This window comes from Penicillium griseofulvum, assembly GCF_001561935.1.
Source record: "Penicillium griseofulvum strain PG3 chromosome Unknown contig_84, whole genome shotgun sequence".
In the NCBI taxonomy this organism is placed as follows: Eukaryota; Fungi; Ascomycota; class Eurotiomycetes; order Eurotiales; family Aspergillaceae; genus Penicillium; species Penicillium griseofulvum.
The window spans coordinates 2,391,833-2,416,643 of record NW_024467475.1 but is presented as its reverse complement, the minus strand read 5'-3'; the positions used below and the strand labels follow the sequence as shown (position 1 = coordinate 2,416,643).

Genomic DNA, 24,811 nt, shown 5'->3' with positions numbered 1-24,811 from the left:
CCTCTTTGTCAATGGACACGAATAGCTCATTGAATTTGCCCTTTCCTGTCTGCTCTTTTGAACCTATCTCGTATCCTGGGAGAATTACAACAAGATCAAAGGGGTTGTCATAACTGTTAAACGATAGCCCCCCTATCGAAACTCGAAGAGTCTGATGTGCGTGTCCACTTTAATTTAGACCCTTCAAAGGCAAGTTATGCTCATCAAGGAATTCAGTCCAGGTTTTGAGGTTTAAGCCCGGAATCTAGAAGATAGCAGTCAGCACCCACTTTCGCCATTTTTGCTTGGATTTATACGTACCTCGGAGGCCTGCACAAATTCTTCGCTTGCGTAGACATTGCCGCACTCCTCAAAGATCATCAGCTGCTCAGTAAAGTCAAGCGCAATTTCCTCAGACAACCCATTATGGGACTGAAGAAGCCTCTGGAACTCGCTGGAGCTAGACTTTTGGTAAGATGTAGGAATGTTATAGCCTAAACAAATATTAATTTGAGAAAGATTTTGATACCGATGACCTAACATACGCTTTCCGATTGTAGCCAGTTTGTCCGCCTCTGACAAGCTTTGTGAATAGAACGCAATAGTCTTTTTGAAATATTGCGAGCCCGCCTCAAATATAGTACGCACAAGCTTACCAGTGTCGGCAATGGCGACATTAGGCATAACGGTCTCTGGGCCGTGTGGAAACTTGAGAGTGTAGATTCCAGACGCATCCTATATGAAAGTTGAATGAGTAAGATAACACGTACTAATGTATATATAAAATATAATAGATATTGAGAGCTGCGCACTGACCTTAACCGGAAGGTACCTGTCTGGCATAGTCAAACAGTTTTCGAAGTAGTTCGGAAAGAGGATTGTCGTGGTCTTGGCCCAAAGTTCGGGTTTTGAGTCCCGGATATACTCCGTTACCAAACTCTTGCCCTTCCAGTGATGGACGTTCAAGAACAGCCCACCTGACAGCTTGACAGGGTCAGGAAGAGCGCTCCAAATGAGGTGCTTGAGCGTCGTCGTCTGAGCGGCCGCGTCGGCGATCGCTTTCCCCTGCGCGATCTCGTCATCTGCTGACTGCGTCTGCCAGAAGTCGGTCAGAGCATATATGGAATCGGCACCGGAGAATGCGGCTGCAAGGGCATCACGTCCGCTGTTCAGATCGACACAGCACAGCTCCACTCCCAGCTTAGCCAAGGCTTGGGCGGCTGGTTTTGCAGTGTTGCGAGTGAGGGCTCGGATTTGATAGCTGTCGGGATGTTCAAGGAGCTCTTTAACAACAGCTCCACCCTAGAAACACCCCATTGAAGACAAAATTTTAGAATCACCCGATCAACTATATAGAGAAGATTTTGATGAACGAACCTGTGAGCCAGTAGCTCCAATGACAACAACCTTTTGAGGGGCCATGGTGGGTTAATGCTTTATGGGTGGCTTCCGTAAAACACTTGCAAGAGTCAGGAGTATGAGGAATGTTTTTTTAGAAGTATCCGATGCGAGGAAAGAGCTCTTTATATATTGGACACTCTTTTTGTAGCTTGTTTCACCGCACCTTGCGGAACTTGCCAAAACCCGAACTCCCGCAATATAAACATTATTCGGAGAAGAAATTTATAAGCCGAATGGATCATGGAGTGGACATTGCATTGCTCTATGGAGTTGAGCATTGTGCGAGGATGTTTCGGACAACACTCCGCCCATAACGGAAACGAGCGAGATAGGAGCAGCTTATTTTCCTCCCAAGAAAGTCCAATCTCCGCGATATATCCACTACGACAAGCCTTAGGATTCAAACAACCCCGATTATTAAGCGGGGAGACTCACCTGGGCATCAGTAAGTGGATCACAGCATCGGGAATTTAGAATCTCGGACACCCGAACAACCGATTTTATTTCCTTAAATACCGAGTGCTGGCTTGTTCGCACACCAATTCAAACACCACTACCCGACAAAAGCCTTTGTCGCAAGAGACGCAGTGTGTATTACTTGAATTTCACGATGAAGCCTACAATAATTCTTATCACGGGGACCAACAGAGGGAGGTAATACTGTTCTCACTTCGGACCTACTCTAATTAACTAGATAAATAGGCATTGGAAAAGGTTTGGCTACAACATACCTTGCCATGCCAAATACCACTGTCATTGCAACAGTCCGAGATGTTTCAATTGAGAGCACGTGCGAATTGTCTGCACTACCCAAGGGGCTGAACTCGAAATTGATTATCTCCCAACTTAATTTGAACGATCCCTCAAGTGCCGCTGAATCTGTCTTGCAAATTCAAAAGGAAAATTCGGTTGAACACATTGATGTGGTCATCGCCAACGCAGGAATTTGCAACCATTGGGGATCTATACATGAGATGGAAGACTCCGATTTGATGGCCCACTTTGAGGTGAACACATTGGGCCTACTGAGATTGTTCAGAGCAACTGCGCCATTGTTGAAAGTCAGCAATCAGCCTAAATTTGTGTATATTTCCACCTCACTGGCAAGTATTGATGGATTAACAAACTCGCCGTCATTGACCGCTGCATACGGAGTTTCAAAGGTCGGGGGTAATTATCTTATAAAGAAGATCCACGGAGAGGATGATACCTTGATCGCTTTTTCAATTGACCCTGGGTAATTTTTGTGCCTCTCATTCGACAAATTAATTATGTCTGACTCCTTTTTCCCTTAAGATTTGTTCAAACTGACATGGGTAACCGGGGTGCCCAGTACGGTGGCTTAGCCGAGGCCCCGGTGACTATTGCTGAAAGCGTTGAGGGAATCGTCAAACAGGTATGTCTAAGAATAATTCGCTTGCATTCCAAGAGATATACTAAGTTTGTCTTTCCAATTTCCGTGCGTGAAGATCAAGGTGTCAACAAAGATTACAACCTCCGGGAAGTTCATGCAGTTTAACGGCGATACCTTGCCATGGTAATATTTGGAGCACAACCAAACCAAACTATTATTCACTTAGGAGTCTTCGCCTGGGAGGTTATATATGCCGATCATGGTTTTAGATGCTATTTAACTCCCAAGGTCTGCAGCAATCTTTTTTTCATGTTGTCTGCAATTCATTTCGTGTAATTTCGAGACTAGCAAGCTATTTTTGAGACTTGAGCGCAATTACAATCAACATGAAAAATAGCAGTAGTAGTTGATATGTATGTATCCGTAACCTCTTCCGCCAGCCCAACCTGTTTACCCGCAAAAGCTTCAGAAAGAAACAAAACTTTATCCAAAGGACTTTAATTATCCAGCTACACCACAGTGTAAATGTATTCAGTATTTAAAGTGGTGTAATCTCATTATGTCAGAGAGCTGTACTTAGTATTGAAAAGCATCAAAATTTCAATGGCATTCTTGCCAGATCGGATTGTTGTCGGCTTTAGGGCAGTACCCACTTGAAACCACAGGAACTGAAGTGGAGTCCTGCAATTAGTGCCCGCTTACTCAGCGGGCAAATGACGTAGATGACCTGGCGCAAAGGGAATTGCTACAGACACGCACACTTTGCTATTATCACGGCATATTGTGTAATATTCACTCTAAAATGTATCAATGGATGGAATGATCTCGACTAAAATTGATTATGCATAATAAATATAGGTAGGATGTGCCGTGCTACTAGCAAGATGTGCGTGTCTGTAATAATTCCCTGGCGTGAAGGCGATCTTACGTAATATCGAATCATGCGCGTGCACCTTTTTGCTGGAAAAGATCTACCCAGCTAACGAGATCGCTTTCAGGACTTTCGGTCTTTTAGGGCTGCCGAGAACTGTCTGCGGCCTCTTCCTCAATTATGGCAAGGAAAGCTTTGCGTCTTCCTGACGGACATAGGCGTAGGGCATGCGATGCTTGTTTCCAGAGGAAGGTAAAGTGCAACCCGTACTTCTTTTAATACTACTAATCAGACCGCATAAGCCGCGAGCGTATTTGTCGTACACAGAAGTTTTGTCATACAATCATGCTAATACTGCTTCGTATTGCTGTTTTATAGATTAAATGTGACGGGGATTTTCCGCAGTGCAACTGGTGCAAGCACCACAGCCTCGCCTGTACTTTCAACCGAATTCCAGGACGAATTGACTCAAGGTATGGAATAAATGTATACCCAGTCTAGCTATACATCTTGATTGGGCAATAAATGGGCCGTGCTTTGCATTGTTTCACCTAGCCTCTCTGCTAGGGCGACCGAAGATTTGAAAGCTCTCAGCTAATTGAATATGTCAGGCATCACATCCGTTTGCCTTCACTTGGCAGCACTGTGCAATCAGAGTCAGGTATCTCACACAGTCCTCTCTCTTGTCGTTATATGAACTCAAGGCTCGAGCCTTCGGTATGAATTACATGTACTGATTCAATTGTACGTAGGTACCGGTGCAGCACCAAATTTAACACCAGTTCAATCTCCCGGGCTGTTCAGATCTCTGACCTCCCACGAAAATGTAACACTTTTCAATGGGATTCATCTACTTTCTGAACAGGGCTTAAGATGGATTCAACATCAGGCGGGAGAAGAAGTCAATTATGCGAAACTGAGCGCATCTGAGCTTCCATGGGCAAATCCGCATCGATTACATGATTACGCTACTGTGTCAGGAGACATTACTCCCGAACTACCTCGGCGAGAGATTCTTGACATGTATGTTCTACGGTTTACCTCATCGTTCATGAGCCTTGTATTCCCCGTCATTAGCAAATCTCTCTTTATGAAGACATTAGACCTTGCTTGTGGGCCACGCGGTGTGTTTGGTCATACCAGTGCCGATGCTTGTGTCTACTCTTTCATCGCGCTCGTAAACCTGTTTGGTTTTGACGACAACATGCATGGGCCTGTAAACTGTGGGTCCTATGCTTCTGCAGCCCAGAAAGCAGTGCCCCATATCGTTCAAGAGATGACAGTCGATGGCCTTCAAGCGCTGGTAATGCTTGTAAGTGAATTACTTTCGGTGATGCTCTCGAAAATTACAATTTTCAGGGCGCTTGGAATGAACGGCCACTGACAAACCACCAGATACTTGTTCAATATTTTTTGGGTGATCTTCAATCAGCTGCAGTCTCCATCTCCATTGCCTCGCGACTTTTATATAAACTAGGAGCCCATACGAATCCAGCTGGTGTCAAATCATCTGTTCATTTGATGCCATATAACAAGGCTAATGTTGAGTATCATGTGCGGGATCTTTTCTGGGTGTGTTACTCGTTCGACAAGGATATTTCTCTTAGGATGGGCCAGCCCGCATCCATCAATGACCTCGATTGCGATCTATCATTGCCTTTGGAGTATGTTCGTCTGCAAAACTCCAACATCCAACGGGATGATCTAAAACCCGACGATCATACACTTCCTCTTTACCCTTGGGATCTGCGGCTTTCTAAGATCAAATCAGATGCCTACAATACCCTGTACTCAGTTAACGCCAGCTTCAAATCGGACTGTCAGATCCTCGAGAGCATTAGATGCCTTGATGCGGCGCTAGAGGAGTGGAGGCTATCACTCGATTCCAAGATTCGGCCAATGCTGTGCTTCTCGTCGGATATGTCGACCAAAGCAACTTTGAATACGCAAGAAGTGATCCTCCGACTTGCATATTACCACTGTATGTCTATAATCCATCAAGCAAGTGACAGGCGCAATATATCCAAGCTTGATGCTGGAGTTGGATTGGAGGGAATAAGTTCCAGCGTAAATCTTTCCAACACGGCCTGTCGCTCAACATTTTTGCTCCTTCAAGCCAGGTTACCTGAGTTAAAAGGGGATTGCTTTTGGTAAGGCTTAAACTCTGTCGCTCTGCATACGTCTCTTTTCATCACTGACCGCTGTTTCCTTCAACTTAATTAGGGTACTGCTCTTCTATATGTTGGCAGCGAACCTCGCTCTCTTCTGCAACATCCTCAAAAATCCTCTACAGTACGAGAGTTCTCATGACGTGGCTATCTTACACGAGGTTCCTGCCATGATAAAGAAAATTCCTATCCGAAATCTTACTCCCGCCGAAATGATTCATCTGAGGTTTCTGAACGGATTTACCACAGAACTTGCAAGACTGGCGTCGTGCGCCGTGTCAAAGGCGCATAAGGAATTCCGTGGGGATACATGTACTTTAAATCAATAAAAGGGTTTATCACAGAACCTGTATGTTTTAACAACAACAATGATACGCGTCATACCGTTGACAGGGACGCCGGGGATGGGGGAGGTGTTTCACGCCCTCTTTCGAGACAATGTCACAAAGAAGGGGATAGTGTTAGCGTGCAAGAAGACAAGTAGCATGGCATAGTATCCATGCACCGCAGCCATCTACACCCTGCAGTGGCTTACTCCCGCCTCAACTAATAATTTGCAGTACTGAAAATGCAGCCACACGATTGGCGGCGGAAACAGTGCTTTCGTCGTTCGCTCCACGCCGTTGTAAAAGATGTTCTTCAGCCTGAACTCGGCCACGCCCCGGTCGAGATCGATATCGGTGGTAATTTCGGCGATATTTTCCATGTCCCGAGGTACCCCGTGATTCTCCGATGGAGACTGAGCTCCCCACAAGATGATGGATCTAGGAGTCTTCCCAGAGACGATGAAGTGATCAGTTACATTGGTCCCTATATGAGCGCATTAGTGATATCCCCACACTCAACATTATCGAGCATGAAAGTCTGGTGAAATATCTACCTTCTTCATAGGTACTGCTCAGTAGCTGCTTCTTATCCCACAGCACCGATTCCTTGTTGGAGTCATCCCTTCCCAGTCGAGCCAATATCTTCCGCTGGATGGCATATCCTGTATGTAGAAAACATGAAGTTGAGTCAGTATGACAGCGCCTGTCGGCTTCCTAGTGGGTTCCAAACATTTAACGTCCTAGAAGCCCGAGAGAACATACCGTAACCGCCCCATACGCCGGCGCAGAACCTCTCGGTGAGCTTGGAACCACCATTAAGGGCATCATCAATTAACTCAGGTGGGATTTGGGATAGCGGCACCTTTCGCACACAAGAGTCGTTCAACGAAGGATGATTTCCAGGATTGTGCTGCTTGAAATATTGGCTCTGGAACAGAGGATCATTTTTCGGTCCAAAAGGCTCGAAATAGCAATTCATTGTCCATAACTGCCAGCCCGCTGTGCCAGCTAGAGATGCTGCTGTCGAAATCTTGCCGAATGTTGCTACCCCCGACCTTGTAATCCAGAAGTGCGACATATTCTTGCCAGAAAACACCCAAATTCAGATATAGACAAGGGAAGTGAATCGGGGATGAGGAAGGTACTGTGAGGCTTATGGCCATACTTCATCGGCCTATAGGGAAGATCCTCCACTTTGTGGGGCCTCCCGAGGTCTTTCCCCGATTAGTCATCGGGGTTTCCAAGCCCTGGAGCGCTGGAACCTTGGCAGGCTCCATCGAGGGGCCAAGTCCATATAAAACAAATGGGTCAGGTTTGACCTCATGGTCTTTGGAGCTGATTCCCGGAAAGTAAATTCTATGCGAGGTGTGATTGGATGTTATTCTAAGCGATTTACCTAATCTGGACCGCTTTCCAACTACAATACAGGTAATTTATAATACGACTTCAGGACAATCGATATGTACACAAAATTACCAGACGGTACCTCCCCTATCTCTCGTGACCAGGAACTACCCCTATTGGGTCTTGCAGCCCAGAAGCGAAACCTTATCTGCAACAACCTTTATCCATCCATCGATGGATCCTCCCTGGGCTACATCTCATCTCTTGCTACAGCGTTCGTGATATGCTTGTGGGTAGTCTCACAGAGGTTGCAACGCTCCCCAACTCAAAGACCTGCTTCCTTCCTTCATGATTGGCCTCAGTTGCCTAGCCGCTCTTTGAGATTATGCTTATTGCTATTATTGTTAGCTTTAACTTCTACATTATTACACACCTGGGGATTGTAGGCTTTGTCTTTTCGTCGTTGAGAGCTCTTCCGACTGGGTCCTACATAACTGTAGGATGGATAACTAGCATGCCACATTTCTGAACAGGAACGATTCAATTATGGTGATACGTAAATCCTGACTCCGGCAACAGAAACATACCAACGTTTAGAAATAGATATTGTACGATTCTGTCTCATTTCCCCACTTATGCATCTTTTCCTATTTATATAACTGTTACCATTGAGACTTACAACTACCTGGTTTCCGATTTACCACACGACTATTACATATCGCACAATAATCCCAAAAAAAGTCCAAGTCATTTGCAACAAAGATGATGGGCTCTCCAGGGCCCTCTGTGACATTTGAAGGCCAGATCAGCATTTTTTGCCTGTTTTGTACTTGGCCCATGTCACATCCACATCTTGTTTGACTGTGATAGCACAAATAGTGTCTCCTCGCTCCACATCATGGTAACTCGCAGCCCTATCCCCCGGCGACCGAGTGGCATTTATATCATTTATTAATTGGACCTCATCTACACAGCCAAAGTCATTGATACTGAATGATGAGTCCTTCGGCGACTTTTTTGCTCGGGATTTCCGGAGCCAGGTCGTCGTAGCAGATACATGTTCAGCCCTTGTATCAGTGCTGTGACTGTCTGATGAGCGCTCTGTCCGAATTCTAGAGCACCACCGGCGAAAGAAAGGCCCAAATGTCGGGAGGCACGCGCAGATAATCCCAACAAAGGGTTCCACGGAGGACCAAATGAACACAGGCGCTATAGTCCACGTAGCGTCTGTTCCGTGGGTATTTTCCTGAAGCGCGATGATCCGGCAAATGCTTGCCACACAAACACTGAGTCAATTAGCCAGGTTCCATGTTATAGTAGTAGAGGAGTAGGACGTGGGGGTACATACAAACTGCCTAAGAGCAAGATACCCATGACTGCTACCTTCTGCGACAATTGCATCTGTAACTTGTAAATTGTTGGCATCGGCATGCACAGTATTATCACATCAATCAACATAGCGCTAATTCCATTGGCAAAAAAGAATGTTGGTACATCAATGCATACACCAATGGCAGTAGGATCAGTATAGGCCTGCCAGAAATATGGGAGTGGTCGGCAGGCCACTGCAGCCGTGACGATAACAGCGACCCAATACCCAATGACCAAAAACATGCAGATGCCTAGTGACCAGCGAAAGTTGAAGATACGGCCATAGAACAAAACAATCGAAGCTTTGGTGCAGGTGACGGCCGTAGCGTAAATCATGACATAGGCAAAGAGTATCTAATTGTTTTGTCAAAGTCTATTCCAAGCACCTCGTTCAGGTAGTTCTCTTACTTTCCAAACAGTAATAAACTCTCCTTTTGTCAAGGATTGCAAATGATAACCGTTGCCATACTGAATGCCTAGGGAGTCTGGTGTAAGTGCTGTGTCCAACCACTGACCATGCCACGACTCATATTTGACTCACTTATAAAGCAGGATATCGCTGTTCCCCAGGAGAATAAAAGAGCTGCAATGATTAGGTAGTCATCGACAGCTAATTTCCTGGCCCCGTTGGTCTTCATCGGCACAATTAACCGCAGTATAACTGCAGTGGTTCCGAACACCGCCACAGGAATAACTGCTCCCAACAGGTCACCTGTCTGATTTTGTGCCAGATCTAGCCCAGGTGGCGCTGGGCCAAAGTCACCTGTAGCAGTATTGCTGGGCATTTTGCGTTTCTGCTGTAAATGAAAGGGAAACACAAAATGACACAGCTCCGTAGATCTGGAGATGTATAACCCGGCAGTTCGGGTTGCCAACTTCTTATGTATTCTATCTTCCAAAAAGCAAAGATACTTATTTGGTGAAAATGTCTTTCGGATCAGGGGTTATTTTAACCTATCCAAGATAGGACTCGTAATGATCCGCGTGCATGAAAACGAGGGATCTCATGTGATTAGTCAATATATGCCTGCATACGGACTACTCCATACGGCATATAGGGGGTGCGAGTACCAAGTGCTGGGGGCAGTATTCAAGTGAAGTACTACACACTCCGTATGGAGTAAATAGGAGCCTGGGTTCGAACAATGGCTTTGATGCGACACTTGAAAAAAGAAACTTGAAATGCCACGCGATCTTAAAATACGACCCACACCCCACGCGGGATGTGCAGCTCATTTCCACGGTACAGTTTTCAGAGAGTGGATGTGGGCCCTAGTGTACTCGACTTGAACAAAATCAACACTCCCTAGGCACCCTTGCCAGGGTATCCCTACTACTCATTTCTGGTTTGCGTCGAGTAGCCAGCCGTTAACAGTGACTGAGCACAGTGATAACAACTTATAAGTGTGTATTCTTTTACGCTACCATTTTATCTATTGGCAATGTCTAATATTTTAGACTCAAAAGACACACATGGAACGTGAGTTTAAGAAGAATGGGTTATCAGTTCGTTTTTCTATCTTGGTTCTTATTTCCTTCCATTTATTTGAGAATTGTGATTAGTCCACTCGCCCACATAAGCCACATGGGCCTCAACTGCGGAGTTCTGTTGAGACACATCATCTGCAATGCTCCAATGCCCACGAAGGAATTCAGCACGCTTTATCTAGCATTTAACTAGTGAACTAGTTAAATAGTGTGTTGATTAACTCACTAGATTCTCTTTGATGTGGAAAATCAAGACTTCTCTCATCTCTTCGCTCTCTCGTCAAATCCACCACTGTAACGAAGTGTGGCCCAGGTACTCCGTAGTCGAACAAATCAAAAGAAATTTTATATTCTAGACCCAAAAAAAATTATAATAGGATACTTTTAATCTGCTAATTGCTTGTTTTAGTTCTCGATTTCGTTTCATCTATTTACAAGAATAGCCGGTCGCTCATGCGGTCTCTGTCCTTGACGACATAAGACTTTAATCATCCAATATATTTGGCTCAATAGAGATTTTAATGGTGTTTTATTTAAGAAAACTAACTTCTCTACACATAACCAGGGATAACTAATGATTTACGGTAAGTAGTTAAGCTTAAGGCTATTTCGTAAGTCTGGTATTCGTCGATTCCTCAGCCCCGTCCAGCGTACTTTAACTGCATAACAAAGACCTGAAATAGTCTAGGAGTGAATAATATCTGATGTAAACACTATTTTCAACAATGGGATGATGACCTTGTCTTACTTATATTAGGAATTGGTGGACGTACCAAGGGATTTTCAATTCTTATTTGGTGACAGCACCCGGTAAATTGACCAGAGCTTAGAATTTCACACTCTACAATATAAGGGGGAGGGCATTTTAGTAATTTGGGCAAACAGCCTGTTTTATAGTATATTATTTTCAAATAATAAAACACAGTGTTAAATATATGCCTAGTGCGAGGCTTCGATCCGACGCAAACACACAAAATCCCCATTTAATGCTCGAGGTTGGAGATTCAGGACAACTCTCTCCTCTCAATTCGGTCCTTACCACATAGTGACCAAGGGTTCCAAAATACCCTAGACGGATCTTAAGGGGGGGTTGAGTCGGGTAGAACGTTCTGATTTTCGCAAGGGACAGCACATCTGAAAAGACAAAAGTTAGCTTTGCTATCCTTATTCTAGATTCTAGGTATGAGTCACTTACTTGGTTGCAAGTTTATGACCACCGGAGCTGAATTGATCTTCAACGTAGGTGGAACAAACGCCGCCATAGTCACCACTATATTGCCTCTTGGAGACAGTTCCCTGGCTCTCCCAGCTGTCAATTCTCATGAAGAACCTAAAACCAAATGTCAGTGGGCGTTTTTAGGCTGAGAGAGGAAATTAGACCCACCCTTTCCTCTGGAACTCTAGTCGTGGAGAGCAAAGACCTTCCGAGACGCATTTCGGAGAGCCACCGTATGTGGCTTTGTCCGTTGCAGCAAATTGAACACGGAACTCACCAATTCCGGGATCGTTGAAGGAATCCATCGGAGGTGCACTGTCTAAGTCGTTCCAGGCGCAGTCCCAATCATCGTGCACTTGCTTGGTCTGGCCCCCGCCTGCATGGCCAGGCTCGACTTCCATGTGGCACTTACCACCTCCCTGAGTCCGGATGTAGATCGTGCAATATGCGTCGCTGTTTTCCCACGGAGCCTCTTTTGGCTGGAAAACGTTGGTAAGAGTACTTGCCAGTGAACCCAAGGTCAGTCCACCAGCCTCTCCAGCGGCTTGAATAAAGGCAGAAACTCCTAGTCCAAGGATAACGACAGGATTATTGCGTTTATCTAGCATGTCGGGTTCTGGATCAAGGGTGACAATATCAGTGACATTGTTTGAAAGCTCGTGTATGGGCAAAGGATTTGCGGCAACAATGGCACAATACGCCATTGTGCTAAGAGGATATAGCCAGGATGACTTCATACTGAAGGTCAATTTTGATGGGAGTTTTTGTAAACCAGAGTTTGATGAAGATGATATCCTGATAATCGATGGGGGAAGATGCCCAGTTATATACCTTTGGTTAAATATATCGCAATAACCAAACCCAGTAGCCCCCAGTGAGCTGTCGGAACTGATGTCATCTAGGATGCAAAGGATGTAGGCAGACTCCGAGCTTTGATCCTGCACAATTTTATATGACGTGATAGGAGATGCGAAATGGGGCTATTTCGTGACTACTACGATTAACTAAGGTAATATGTGGGCGATCTCGCTAATCCACTTGGGGGCGGGAGGCGTTTTTGCGAGCACTACTCCGTATGATTAGCTGGGGTAATGTGAGCAATTAGCCAAGAGCTTTTATCTATTCCTGGAGGTAATACCAATATATAGAGTGTACCTGCGCCCCTTTCATTTTCGGGGATATCACTCCATTCAGTAAAGAGCCCCTCTTTTACCACTTTATTTTAACTATATTTGGGATTACATCACATACTATAGTTGCCCATAGAACCTCCAAGGCTGAGCATAATGCTTGGCAGTATCCCAGGACAGTAATAATTTATGACTATCATGGACCATGTGCTGTCTAGCGGAGCTATGCAGTACATATTCATCGTATACTTCTCAAAGCAGCCTGGAAACCAAAGGTATCACAGCTCGACTAACATATTAAACCAACGCTTGCAGAAATGTCGTCATTTGAAGAATCTCCAAAATTAGATATCCAACGCCAGACTTGATTCAGTCGGACCTCCCAAGCCATCTACCTAACCGCATTTAATCTCGAGGGAGATTTGGTAGGTGTTATCGCAGTTTGCAGATTCCAAGCCAGTCCTGAGCGTTTGGTAGTCGGCCCCACAGCAGGTATTTGAGGCAATCTTTCTGCTTGAGAAGATAGAACCTTTGCTCCTACCTAGATTGATGTTCCTTCTATCTTTCCCTCTCTGTTCTAGCTAGTAGCCAAGCGTGTCGATGGTTTTATTCATGATTCATGTAAGTTACGAGGAGTGAGCAAAAGATTTCCAAATCTATTCTGTTTGAGGAACCTAGATCCTGGGTGTGGTTCCACTGAGCTTCGGACCGAGATCTATCCCTGAGTGGGTCGAATCCGGGGTGAGCCACTGATTAGTCATTTCACGTGACTATATTTTATTTGTTTCCGGGCCGTTGATATTCCGGTCTTGTATCCATGTATTTATGTATGTAATTTATCTGGGGATAAATGTTTGATTCTAATTGCAGATTGTGGATTTGAGGTCCACAATGTGACTGTTGGATGTATCTACCTTGATTTTCAAATACCAACACATGTTTGGTCCAAATGAGCTGCGAGTGGTATCAATAGCCTTCAAGTTGTACTTGGTTTGCAAGAGAGGGGGAAAGGGTGCTAACGACTTCGAATCATCTAGCCCAACGCATTTATAAAGAAGTGACTCGGTGTGCAACATTACCATCCGAAAATGAATCGAAGTGTTTTTTGCTATTATTTAGGAGGGGTTAGACAAAGCCTTCATAGAACAACCCAGGAAGGCTATGCAGTGAGCAGCGAAAAAACAAAGAAAACACTGGGGTGTCAACCCTCGACCTTGCGACAAATTGTTTCAGTATACGCCAATGACCCTGGAACCACATCATAGTTCTTTCATAGGGCGTTTGCCCACCCACGGCAATGTCACATTCATTCATTCATGCATCTATCCTTGGCAGTCTGGCGCATTTCCACCTCTTTGAACAGATAAAGATGAGCACTGCTTCCTTGAAGAAAAAGAGAAAAGAAGGGTAACTGTGTTCTCAAACAGTTCCAGTGATGGAGTGCTTCCTCCTTCGCAACTTCGTTGCTTTCATCGGCATCATTTTAGTCTGTCTGACAGCAACATCAGGCGCAGCTGTTGCGGCTGCACCCCAAGCAAGTAGCAATGGTATTTGTTACATATATACTGTCCAGGCTGGCGAAACTTGCTCTATAATTGCTCAGGCACATTCTATCGCCGTGGCTGATATCGAAACCTACAACGCTCGAAGCTGGGCATGGTCTGGATGCGGACACCTACCACAGGGTACTCTCATCTGCCTTAGTTCTGGAGAGCCTATAATGCCAGTTGCGCTTCCAAATGCTGTTTGTGGCCCCCAGGTGCCTGGAACAACACGCCCCAACATCTGGTCTGAGCTGGGATCTTTGAATCCATGTCCGGCCAACGAATGTGTAAGTTGAGAGGTTGAAAATCTTTCTGAGTCTGAATCTAATATCTCAAAATTGCGCTTCGTGGGGTCTTTGTGGAACTACTCCGGACTTTTGCACTTCTGTGGCCCACCCCCCTGCAGCAATACCTATATCCACTGGCACCCATCCCACTGAACGGACAACGTTGAAAAAGACGACCACACCTACTAGCACAACTCAATCTATTCAGAAGCCTGTTAGTAGTGAGACCTCTTCTAGTATCAAGACCGCATCTACTAGCAAGACTACCTCCACTAGTAAGACCACATTGACCAGCACAACCAAGTCTGTCCCCAAACCTACATCAACCACCAAGACTACCAAAACTTCATCCACCAAGAAAACCACATCCACGAAGTCAACCAAATCATCCCAAACAAAAACAAGCAGCGCCACCAAACCAGCGGCAACATGGTCACTCATAATGTACAGCAAGAAGGACTGCAAGGGCGACTACTACCTACTGCAAGGACACAATGTGGGCTACTCGAATAAGTGCCTGAACCTGCACGGAGGTCTAAGCAACAAAAACTCAGATACGAATGTTTCCTGCAAATGGTTTACAAATGGCGGCGACACTAACACTAATTGTGATTCTGGCACCCTCGAAGATCCTCAATCCTGGGTGTTTAAGGGTGGTATCTGCACTGTATACAATAACAAGAAGTGTGATCATAGTGACCATCATTCGAATGCTTATATGGGTGATAAATGTCAGAATCGGGGCAAATTTGATACGCCGAAGTTTCTTTCTATGACTTGTTATTATCCTGATTGAGGTTGGGGGCATTTGATGTAATCTTTTACTTTCTAGTTTTCGAGTTATATAATTCGTGCTTATACTACGAAGAATTTCTGGGGTATTCTGGGATCCATTGACGATCTATTGTTTGGCAATAAATCCACCAAGAACAATAATAGGAATAAGATATCATGAATGTGCTTCAGTGGACGGTGGCTCAATATGAACTGGCACAGTAAAATTATACTGTGCATTAGGCATGGGGATTGTATCGATCACCGCGGGTTGCCCTTGTAGCGAAAATTCGAAAACCAAGCTTTCAAATATGTCCAATGCAATCTTGTAATGCCCTGGGAAAATAACGAGGTTTCCATTCTCATCGGCTCTAGCCAATGATCCGAGGGTAAGAGGTAACTCTGATACTTCTTCGCTTCCACTTGTTATATTGTGGAGTCGCAAGTACGACACCAGGGATTTATTTGGTCGGGGAGTCGGACCTGCATTGTCGCTCGAAAGGAACAACAAACTAACATAATCGGAAGTCTCATGGCCAACATTTTTTACCCGTGCTTTGACAGTGGCAAAGGGCGTGTTGTCGTTAACCGGGCCATTGATGTTTTTCTGGCAGGATGCAACAAGCCGCTGAATGTTATACTCAGTATCCAAAGTCTCCTCCCACTCAAAGTGGAATTTCGTGTAGTGAAGCCCGTAGCCGAATGGGATCACAGGCTTTCCGGTGTACCATTTGTACGTTCGTCCAGGATATGAACCATCCGGATTAGGGCGAAGGTTGATGTCAAAAATGCTGACTTCATCGGCATAGCTGGCTGGATATTGTGTGACTGGCAGTCTACCAGCCAATGATCTTCTGCCAAGTAGGACATCAAGCAGAGCAGGACCACCACTTTGACTGGGATATCCGGCCCAAATCAGAGCTTGAATTCCTTTATTATGGAGGATGGTGCTGTCATCAAGCTGGCCACCACCAAATTGGACAACAATCATAGGTTTAGAAAGCTTTGATAGGTTTTCGATGAGATCGAGTTGATTTGCTGGCCAAGTGAGCGAGGTTCGGTCAAGTGTTTCGGCCTCCATAGAATTGTCAATGCCACCGAGGTAGATTATCAAATCAGACTTCTCTGCGACTGCAAGAGCCAAGTCGAATCCAGTAGTGCTCTGGTTGTTGATCGCAGTGCCTGGAGCATAATTTACTTTCCATCCATGGTGGCCCTCGAATGCTTCCAATGGGCTTATTATGTATGGTGCAATCCCTGAGTAGCCTCCTTGCATCTGAGTTGTGGCGTTTGCAAATGGTCCAACAACGGCAACACGTTTGAATTTATTTGAAGGACCCAGGGGAAGAAGTTTGTCATTTTTGAGAAGCGTCATGCCTTCGACTGCAGCCTCATACGCGAGAGCTTGTGCAGCAGGGGTAGAGACATCCGAAGGGCCGAGATCACTGTACTTTCCGCTATCGAAGAAGCCTACCGTAAACAGTGCCGAATATAGCCTTGTCAGGGCTTTGTCCATGGTTTGGACCGAAGTATGTTTCGCTGCAAGAGATTCGTTGAGCTTCAGGTACGAAGAGCCGCATTCCAAATCAACTCCGGCATTTAGAGCAACGGAGGCCGCGCCCTCTTCGGTGTCAGTGAAGTTGTGATATTGCCAGATATCTGTGACTGCTCCGCAGTCAGACGCGACATAGTTATAATCTGCAGTAAAATTCCAGTGCTTTCTCAGCACCTCTTCGAGAAGGTATTCATTCGCACAAGCTGGGATTCCGGAAACTGAGTTGTATGCACACATGATGCTTCCTACTCCTGTATCGCGTATGCAGGTCTTGAATGGAGGCAGGAAGTAGTCAGCCAGGTCCTGCAGGGTAGGATTATAGTTATTCCCGTATCTGCCTGTCTCCAAGTCATAGACAGCAAAGTGCTTGCATGTGGCAATAACCTGCTTGTCCTCAGGGTCGTCACCCTGGAGTCCCGGGACGAAATTGCGGACATAGCTCTGCGCAACAAATATATCCTCACCGGGTGTCTCTTGTCCTCTACCCCAGCGAGGATCTCGGAAACCATTGATATTTGGAGCCCAGAAATCGAATCCAGAAAACCCGTTGTTGGCAAATGCTCGGCCTTCCTTGCCAATTACATCAGCTATTTCACGAATTAGAGCATCATCGAAGGAGGCCGCTGTCAGGATCGGTGCAGGGAAGCTGGTGGCATAACTAAAATTGGCTGGCTTTGAGGTGAATTGCACACCTGGTGCGGAGCCAACACCATGGGTTGCTTCATTCCACCATTCGTATGGTGGCAATCCAAGGCGTTCTGATCCCGCGGAAGCATCGACAAGATTAAGGATCTTTTCTTCCAATGTCAAAGAGTTAACAAGTGAGCTCACTCGCTCAGTAATGGTTCTCGAAGTGTCACAGACTGCGTGACTGCAGAGAGGGTGCGTTTGACAGGCCGGCACGAAACCAGTGCTCGTTGTGTTCTCTTGCGGATTTAAGATTTGATATAAAGACATCCTATAAATATTAGAAAACAGGAGTCATGTTACCCTTCTGTATTTGACTTACACATAGGTCGCTCCGCATGAGCTTGATGGGTCGGTCGCGCATTTCGAGTTGCAGCTGGTTTCATTGGTCTTGGTCGCGGTGGTGAAGTCAGGCATAATACCGCAAAAGCATTGCCTATTCAATTGTAAGTTTGGGTAGTTGTATATAACATTCACATTAGCCAAAGCGTGGTCCACTTACGTCCCAAATTCTATACCTCCATAGTCAAACCCCCGTTGGCCACACCAGTTGGCACAATACTGTGGTGTCATAATAATCGTGCTAAGTTTCGCTGCTGTCAAGATCTTCACACTGGGATCTAAATAACATCCAAGATACTTTGTTGATGCATTGTAGGCTGTCGTCGATGAGCTCTTACCGGTGCAAAGAGATGCCTGGACACCGTGTACTGCTATGAGTGACACTAGTACTTTCCCAGCTCGAGAGAGCTTTGATAGTAACATTGTCTCGTTTATGCCAAGTAATAGGCCACTTAAAAGCTTAAGACGCCACCTCCGGCGACGACGGATACTTATATACACGTTCATTACAATAACTACATAGGCTAAATTAATTTAGCGCAGACCAGGATGTAGTCCAAGAAATGCCTTTGAGATCCCCGCTCTTGACGGGTAAAGAGAAACAGTTCGAATAAAACTAAGAGGAAAGATGAGAATATATGACCTTGACAAGACCAGTATAATGTCAGTCTGGGGGTCTTAGGTACAAATCTTCTTATAGTCTCATTCCAGATCACTTTGCTTGTAATTCAATATAGATGGTTGTCTGCGAGTAGTTAATTGCCTATAAGTCGGTAGTTAAAATACCTACAAGTGCCGGCATTGTACTAATTTATGTACTCCGTATATATCAGTTCGATTAGGCTAAAAGATCTTCAAATTTATAGATCCATTTGGATGAGTTATGACTTCAACTTTTAGCCTGAATCCTCACGATAGACTTATCAATGTTACCGGCTAAGTTTTGTTGTCACTTCTATGAGCTTTTGAACTCGGATATTTTCCTCATTCAATATGAATCGTAATCGAAAATAGTCCCCCGCAGGAGACCGAGTAGTATATAAGTAAAAGCCAACTTTGATCAAGTGGCAGTAGTTTGCCCTACCTAATGCAGAACAATGCTCACCAAATTCTTGTTCCTCGGTCTAGCCAGCCTTACTTGTGCTGTGTCAGTTAAACATCCCCAGAAATCACCAAAACCATGGTCAACTTTTGCAGAGAATGTCATCTTCCAGCCTGACTCCGATCACAGTATTCTCTATCCGCGACAGGTCGAACTATCCGATGGAAGTCTCCTTGCGACAGCCTCGTATGCAGGGGATGAAACTCCATATTTCCCGATCTTTCGAAGTGCAGATGGTGGTGCTACCTGGACCTGTATCTCCAATATGACAGACCAGGTCAATGGACTAGGAATGGCGGCTCAGCCTGCGCTCGCGGAGATGCCATTTGCTGTTGGTGACCTCCCGGCCGGCACAGTTCTAGCCAGTGGAAACAGCTGGGGAAATCAGAGCACCAACATCGATTTATATGCTAGTGAAGACAAAGGTTATACGTGGAAGTTCATCAGCAATGTGGCGACGGGCAGTGGACCGGATACTACAAATGGGAATCCATGTATTTGGGAGCCATATATTCTGTGAGCTGCTCTACCCATTTCCTTTCTGTGCAAAGTGCTGAATGGCATGATTACAGGTTTTTCAACCACACAGTTGGCGTGTTTTACTCTGATCAGCGTGACCCTCTGCATGGCCAGAAGCTTGCTCACCAGGAATCGACCGATTTGGAATCCTGGGGCTCCGTAATAGATGATGTGGCATATCTCAACTACACTGCCCGTCCTGGAATGACGGTCATTTCATATATTCCACCATTGGAGAAGTGGATTCTGGTGTACGAGTTTCCAGGAGGAGATAGCTGGTCTGGGGCAGGCTATCCAGCCTACTATCGATTGTCTGCTAGTCCATTTGACTTCCGCTTTGCCTTCGGCTACCCAATTGCCGTAGACGGAATACAGCCAAGCTCGTCTCCTTATGTCGTCTGGTCTCCCGTTGGAGGTGTCAATGGAACCATCATCGTCAGTGACGCTGATCATAGCAGCATTTTTACCAACCGTGCCAACGGTCAGCCTGATCAGTGGGAGATTCATGCCACACCACAGCCAGCAGCATATAGCAGGAGCCTACATGTGTTTGCAAAGCATCCCGATCACTTGATGATACTGGGTGCAGGTGTGTTTGAGGAAGAAGAGAATTCCCCACTCTATCTCAGCGTTGTGAGCTTAACAAAGACCTTGAGGCGGCCTGCTGGTAATTAGAAGAAGGATTCGTTATATTCGTTCTATAGGAAGGACAAGATTTGAAGATGATCAAATTAAATTATCAGTGGCAAGATTGTTTCGATAGAAGCAAAAAGAACATGTATTAAAAGTCATGCACCACATGAACATTTCTAAGATCCAACAACCTCCTCTCTATGTATACAGATACAAATCTTCAATCTAACTGACTAAACCTTTCTTTGCAGCTCCTTCTGAGCCTCAGCATCAACTTGCTCTTGCAACTTACGCTCCGCCTCGCGCTTCAGCTGATCGGGGCGACGAATAGCAATGTCTTTAGGACGGAAGTCACTGAACAGGTGCTTGAGAACATTCTCAATCAACCAGCAGCCACCGTAGTCGAAGATCATCAGCACGGTCAGAGTCATCTTGAACTCACTCGTGAAGGGAACGAGGCGCAGCTTCTCATTCAGCTCGGGAATGAATTCAGTGGCACAGGAGAATGCAACACCCGACGCGGCGATGAGACCCCAGTACATGCCCTTGTTTTCACGAATTGACTCGCGGAAGGGACGACCTTGGTAGTTGATCGAGAAAGTGGAGATTTGTTGAATCAGCTGGAGGAGGTAGATGGCACTGTTCAGGAGGGAAGGCTCAAACTCGCCCTCGAGATCAATATCGGAAGCTCTCCTATCGGCCGTGTTAGTCATGAAGCGGAAAAAGCTAGAGGGGGGGGGTTAATAACGTACGGCTCGTGCTTATAGACATAGTTGGAGAGGTACACAAGAGTCGCAATGTGGATGGCAAACTGTCCAAGAACAGATCCAATGATGTAGACGTTGAAGATATTGGGCTGCGGGCGCTCCTTAGACAGACCCTCGACAGACTTCACACATAAAGCATTAGCAGATCATTTTTGTCAACATGGGGCAAGTACGACATACCTTGGCGCGGGAAATAGAGAGGAAGCAAACACTCATCAGCATACCGCTGATGGTGACCTGTCCATCACCGAATTTGATACCATCCAGGTAGATGACACTCAGACTGTAGGCACTGATCAAGCAGTTCAAGGCAAGAATCTTGTACATCTGAATAGTCGCAACCAGGGTGCAACGACCTTGACGAAGAATATTTGGGATAGCAATAACATTGGCCAACTTGCTGGTGAAGGGGGCAGCGACTGATGCATCACCCAACTTGATAGTGGGAGGCTCGCTGTCATCCAGCTCCTGTTCCATCATAGAAGACGTAAGCCTGTCTGCGAGGCCAGCTGCGGCAGCCTGGGCCTGCTGCTTTTTCTGTTGCTGGGGAGTCAAGTTCGATTGCTGCAGGGCCTGTGCGCCAGGAGACGTGATAGTTGGGATAGCTTCGGGGGTTGCGCCGGTAGCGGTAATCGCGGTACCCTTGCGCTGCGACTCCCGCTCCATGGCTTTCTCGTAGTGTGGGTTGGAAGGACCGGGGGGATACAGGTGAGCGATGAGAACAGGGACTGGAGGGGCGGGCTGGTTGAATCTTTGCATCATGCCGACCTGCTTCTCGTACAGCTCCTTCATCTTGGTGTTCCGATAGTGTTCAGCGATCTTGGTGAGATCCTCTTGCGAGCCGTTCAGAAGGGCGACACCGACGTGGGCCTGCTTCAGAGCGCCAACATCGTTGGTGCCATCACCGCACATCAGAGTGGTATATCCAGCATCCTTAAGACCAAGAAGAATTTCTTCCTTCTGCTTGGGAGACACACGAGCATAAACCCAGGTGTGACGGAGCAGATCAGGGAGAGCCTTCTGGCCCTTGAACTTTGCCAGGGCAAATCCGGTGATACAGATGTCCTTAGTTTTCAAGATCTCCGGGTCGAGAGGCTTAGTGGGGTCGACTTCCAAATTGAGCTTATCGTCGATAGTACGCCAGACAATCTTGGTTCCAGAGAGGTCATGTTCCGGAGCATCAAGGATAAGAACCTCACGGTCAACAATCTCAACTTGGCGTGCAACATGGACAGCGGTCAACGGGTTATCACCAGTAATCATGACAACACGGTGGCTGCTTTCATTCAGCATACGGACAGACTTGATGGCATCATCCTTCAGGGGGCACTGCAGGACAAGGAAACCGGCAAAGATCAGTTCAGATTCAATCTCTTCGCGGACGTAGTTGTTGACGCGGCTCTGGGACAGCTCTGTTTCAGATGAAAGGTACTTGTAGGCAAGGGCAAGCACACGAGCACCGTTGCGGGTGAAGTGCTTGTAGGTCTCTTCGTAGTTGGGGGGTGTGTTGACCAGCATAGTATTGATGGTCTCGGGGGCACCCTTGACACCCACAAAGGTAGACTTAACCTTCTTGGAAGCCTTGCGGTCATTGGTCGTAACGGTCGCGATGGTACTCTGGCGCTTCAGTGCCGAGGAGAATTGGAATCTTCTCTTGATTTGAACAGACTCGACGTTCCGACCGGAGACAACAGGAGCGTTGCCCTTGGAAGATAGAATATCGTTCTTACCCAGAGTCCAACCAAGCCATTCCAAAGTAGCCTTTTCCATAGGGTCACCAACGACCTCACCCTCATCCAGTTTGACCAAGGCGTGAGCACTAGCGAGAACGAGAGTGGTGTTGGGTCCAGCATCAGAGGGCTTGGCCAATTCGGTGTGAGCACCATCGGCTTCGACCTTCGAACCAGCCTCGCCTAAAGTGAGTCCAGCAATACCATCAACGACAAGGTCCTCTCCAGTGAGGGTACCAGTCTTGTCGAAGCAAGCGATGTCAACCCGACCAGCAAAGGGGATACGGAAAGGCTCAGTGCAGAAAATGGCATACTTGCTCAAAGCAGCAAGACTAGTGTTAACAGCCAAGCTCAGTTCCATAGGCAATTCGGGAGGAACAACACTGGTGATAATGAGGACACAGTCGAGCAGAAGCTTGGAGCGTTTGCGGTCCCGGATCACACCCTCTTGCCACACGTACCACGAAGCGGCAATGGCAAAAATCAGGAGGAAGAGAATGAACAAAAGAGCTTCAACGTTGTTGGCAGAGACACGTTCAGTGGAGTAAATCATGGTCCGAACGAGGCTACCCTGGCTGGTCTCGAAACCGGTCTTAACAACGACACCCAAGGCACCATTGTCTGGAGGCATGCTAACGTTGCTAGCCAAGTTCTTCAAGCCCGCGTCGCCATTTAGATTAGGGTGAGTAACCTGGAGGACCTTGGTACCTCCATGCACAAACGAGAGCTTATCCAATCCATCCGGTTCAATCAAGTCATCTCCGGGGCGGAGCTGGACAGAGTCTTTCAGCAGAGGCGTGCTCTCGCCAGAAAGCATAGCCTCGTTCACAATGACACTGCCTTCAACCAGAAGAATATCGCAGGCAACGCCGCTGTCCTCTTTGGTGCGGTTCACCGACATGAGGTCACCGGGGAGAAGCTTATCACTGGTGATCTCCTGCCATTTCCGTTCACGGTATACCCAGACATCGTAAGGCTTGATGCTCATTCCACGGAACTCGCTCAAGGTTCTCTGGCGCTGCCACACAACGGTGCTTTCAAACATAACGAGCATGAAGAGCGTGAAGAGCGAGTAATACCAGTATTCATCCAACATCCACAATCCAACACAGAAAATCTGGAAGACGAAGAACGGCGCGACGGCGTGCTCCTGGAAGAGCTCAATGAAGCCGGGAACGGGGATATCGAAGGTGTTATCGCCATAGTGGTTTTGGATGCGGTCAATCTCGGCCTGCGACGTGAAGCCTTCGTTCAGCTGGAAAGTCTTGAGGGCCGGCTTCGGTTCGGCGTCAAGGGCGTAAGACAGGGGTGCGAAGGTGCCAGTCTCGGGATAATACAGGAAGCGGCGCTTCTGGAAGAGAAATGAAAGGCTCTTCTTCGGACCGGTGTTATCTCTAATCAAGTTGCAGATCTCGGCAGAGCCAGCGTTGGTGATGGGAACTACTTTGATAAGCCGGGCAGTGTCGACAGACTTGGCACGAGTGGTAGTGAATAGTGTGTTGATGTCAATATTCCACTTGGTCATTAGCCAAAAGAGCGACTGAATTGTGACGATAGACCCCGCGAACACGAAGGTCCATTCCTGTCCCTGAATGTAGGTATCATAACGCTCGGGGGAAAGGTAGAAGGCGAAGAACACAGGCCAGATGATGAGGAAAGGCCAGACGTATGTATGCAATTGCCAAGGTATCGGGTTATGCAGCGAGGCAGTATGGATCTGATGGTCGTCCACGAGCTTTGCCCTGTATACTGTTAGCTGCAGCCGTGAGAATCTGGGGGAGGTTCTGGTAACGCACATGGTGGGCAATCTAGTGACCGCGGTCGGAGTCAAACAACCAGAAAGTTAAAGACTCATACGAAGCACAGAAACAATTATAGGATCCAATCGAGGAAATGCCTAGATTCGTAGATGAAGCCACCTTCCACCTAACAATTTCGGTTCCAGAGGATTCGCCGCTTGACGCGCTAGCATTATGTCAGCTTATCCTCGACTGCCTTAGGCTTATGTAGCATTATATCGCAGCCTCTTTCAACAGCCCGGCCGGGCTAGCTCAATCGGTAGAGCGTAAGACTCTTAATCTTAAGGCTGCGGGTTCGACCCCCGCGTTCGGCTATTCCTAAAAACCAAACCTGAGATTTCTTTTTTGTTCTTTTTATTTGGAGCCATAATTACTATTAGTTAGTTAAGGTACTTTTTCTTCAGGGGATGTGGAAAATGATGTT

General features: G+C 46.5%; 7 protein-coding genes across 7 annotated transcripts; 2 read left to right on the top strand and 5 right to left on the bottom strand.

Moving 5' to 3' along the window:
• Positions 1–169: 169 nt before the first annotated feature.
• On the bottom strand, positions 170–1,401 carry PGRI_054310 (NmrA/HSCARG family protein; the record flags this gene model as incomplete). Its single annotated transcript, XM_040793144.1, has 5 exons — positions 170–244; positions 301–473; positions 525–714; positions 796–1,281; positions 1,357–1,401. The coding sequence occupies 5 exons, from the start codon at positions 1,399–1,401 to the stop codon at positions 170–172; spliced, it is 969 nt and encodes a 322-aa protein (XP_040645111.1).
• Positions 1,402–4,298: 2,897 nt separating this feature from the next.
• Positions 4,299–6,102, top strand: PGRI_054300 (transcription factor domain-containing protein; the record flags this gene model as incomplete). The annotated part of the gene is made up of 4 exons (XM_040793143.1): positions 4,299–4,322; positions 4,471–4,917; positions 5,001–5,586; positions 5,855–6,102. The coding sequence occupies 4 exons, from the start codon at positions 4,299–4,301 to the stop codon at positions 6,100–6,102; spliced, it is 1,305 nt and encodes a 434-aa protein (XP_040645110.1).
• A 185-nt stretch (positions 6,103–6,287) lies between these two features.
• PGRI_054290 (uncharacterized protein) lies at positions 6,288–7,177 on the bottom strand (the record flags this gene model as incomplete). The annotated part of the gene is made up of 3 exons (XM_040793142.1): positions 6,288–6,583; positions 6,654–6,761; positions 6,862–7,177. The coding sequence occupies 3 exons, from the start codon at positions 7,175–7,177 to the stop codon at positions 6,288–6,290; spliced, it is 720 nt and encodes a 239-aa protein (XP_040645109.1).
• A 4,204-nt stretch (positions 7,178–11,381) lies between these two features.
• PGRI_054280 (uncharacterized protein) lies at positions 11,382–12,255 on the bottom strand (the record flags this gene model as incomplete). Its single annotated transcript, XM_040793141.1, has 3 exons — positions 11,382–11,436; positions 11,498–11,632; positions 11,687–12,255. 3 exons carry the CDS (start codon positions 12,253–12,255, stop codon positions 11,382–11,384), a joined length of 759 nt encoding a protein of 252 aa, XP_040645108.1.
• A 3,173-nt stretch (positions 12,256–15,428) lies between these two features.
• Positions 15,429–17,859, bottom strand: PGRI_054270 (Glycoside hydrolase, superfamily; the record flags this gene model as incomplete). Its single annotated transcript, XM_040793140.1, has 3 exons — positions 15,429–17,605; positions 17,673–17,766; positions 17,818–17,859. The coding sequence occupies 3 exons, from the start codon at positions 17,857–17,859 to the stop codon at positions 15,429–15,431; spliced, it is 2,313 nt and encodes a 770-aa protein (XP_040645107.1).
• Positions 17,860–18,934: 1,075 nt separating this feature from the next.
• On the top strand, positions 18,935–20,133 carry PGRI_054260 (sialidase family protein; the record flags this gene model as incomplete). Its single annotated transcript, XM_040793139.1, has 2 exons — positions 18,935–19,455; positions 19,512–20,133. The coding sequence occupies 2 exons, from the start codon at positions 18,935–18,937 to the stop codon at positions 20,131–20,133; spliced, it is 1,143 nt and encodes a 380-aa protein (XP_040645106.1).
• A 191-nt stretch (positions 20,134–20,324) lies between these two features.
• On the bottom strand, positions 20,325–24,386 carry PGRI_054250 (ion-transporting P-type ATPase SPF1; the record flags this gene model as incomplete). The annotated part of the gene is made up of 3 exons (XM_040793138.1): positions 20,325–20,784; positions 20,844–20,980; positions 21,039–24,386. 3 exons carry the CDS (start codon positions 24,384–24,386, stop codon positions 20,325–20,327), a joined length of 3,945 nt encoding a protein of 1,314 aa, XP_040645105.1.
• Between the last annotated feature and the right edge of the window lie 425 nt (positions 24,387–24,811).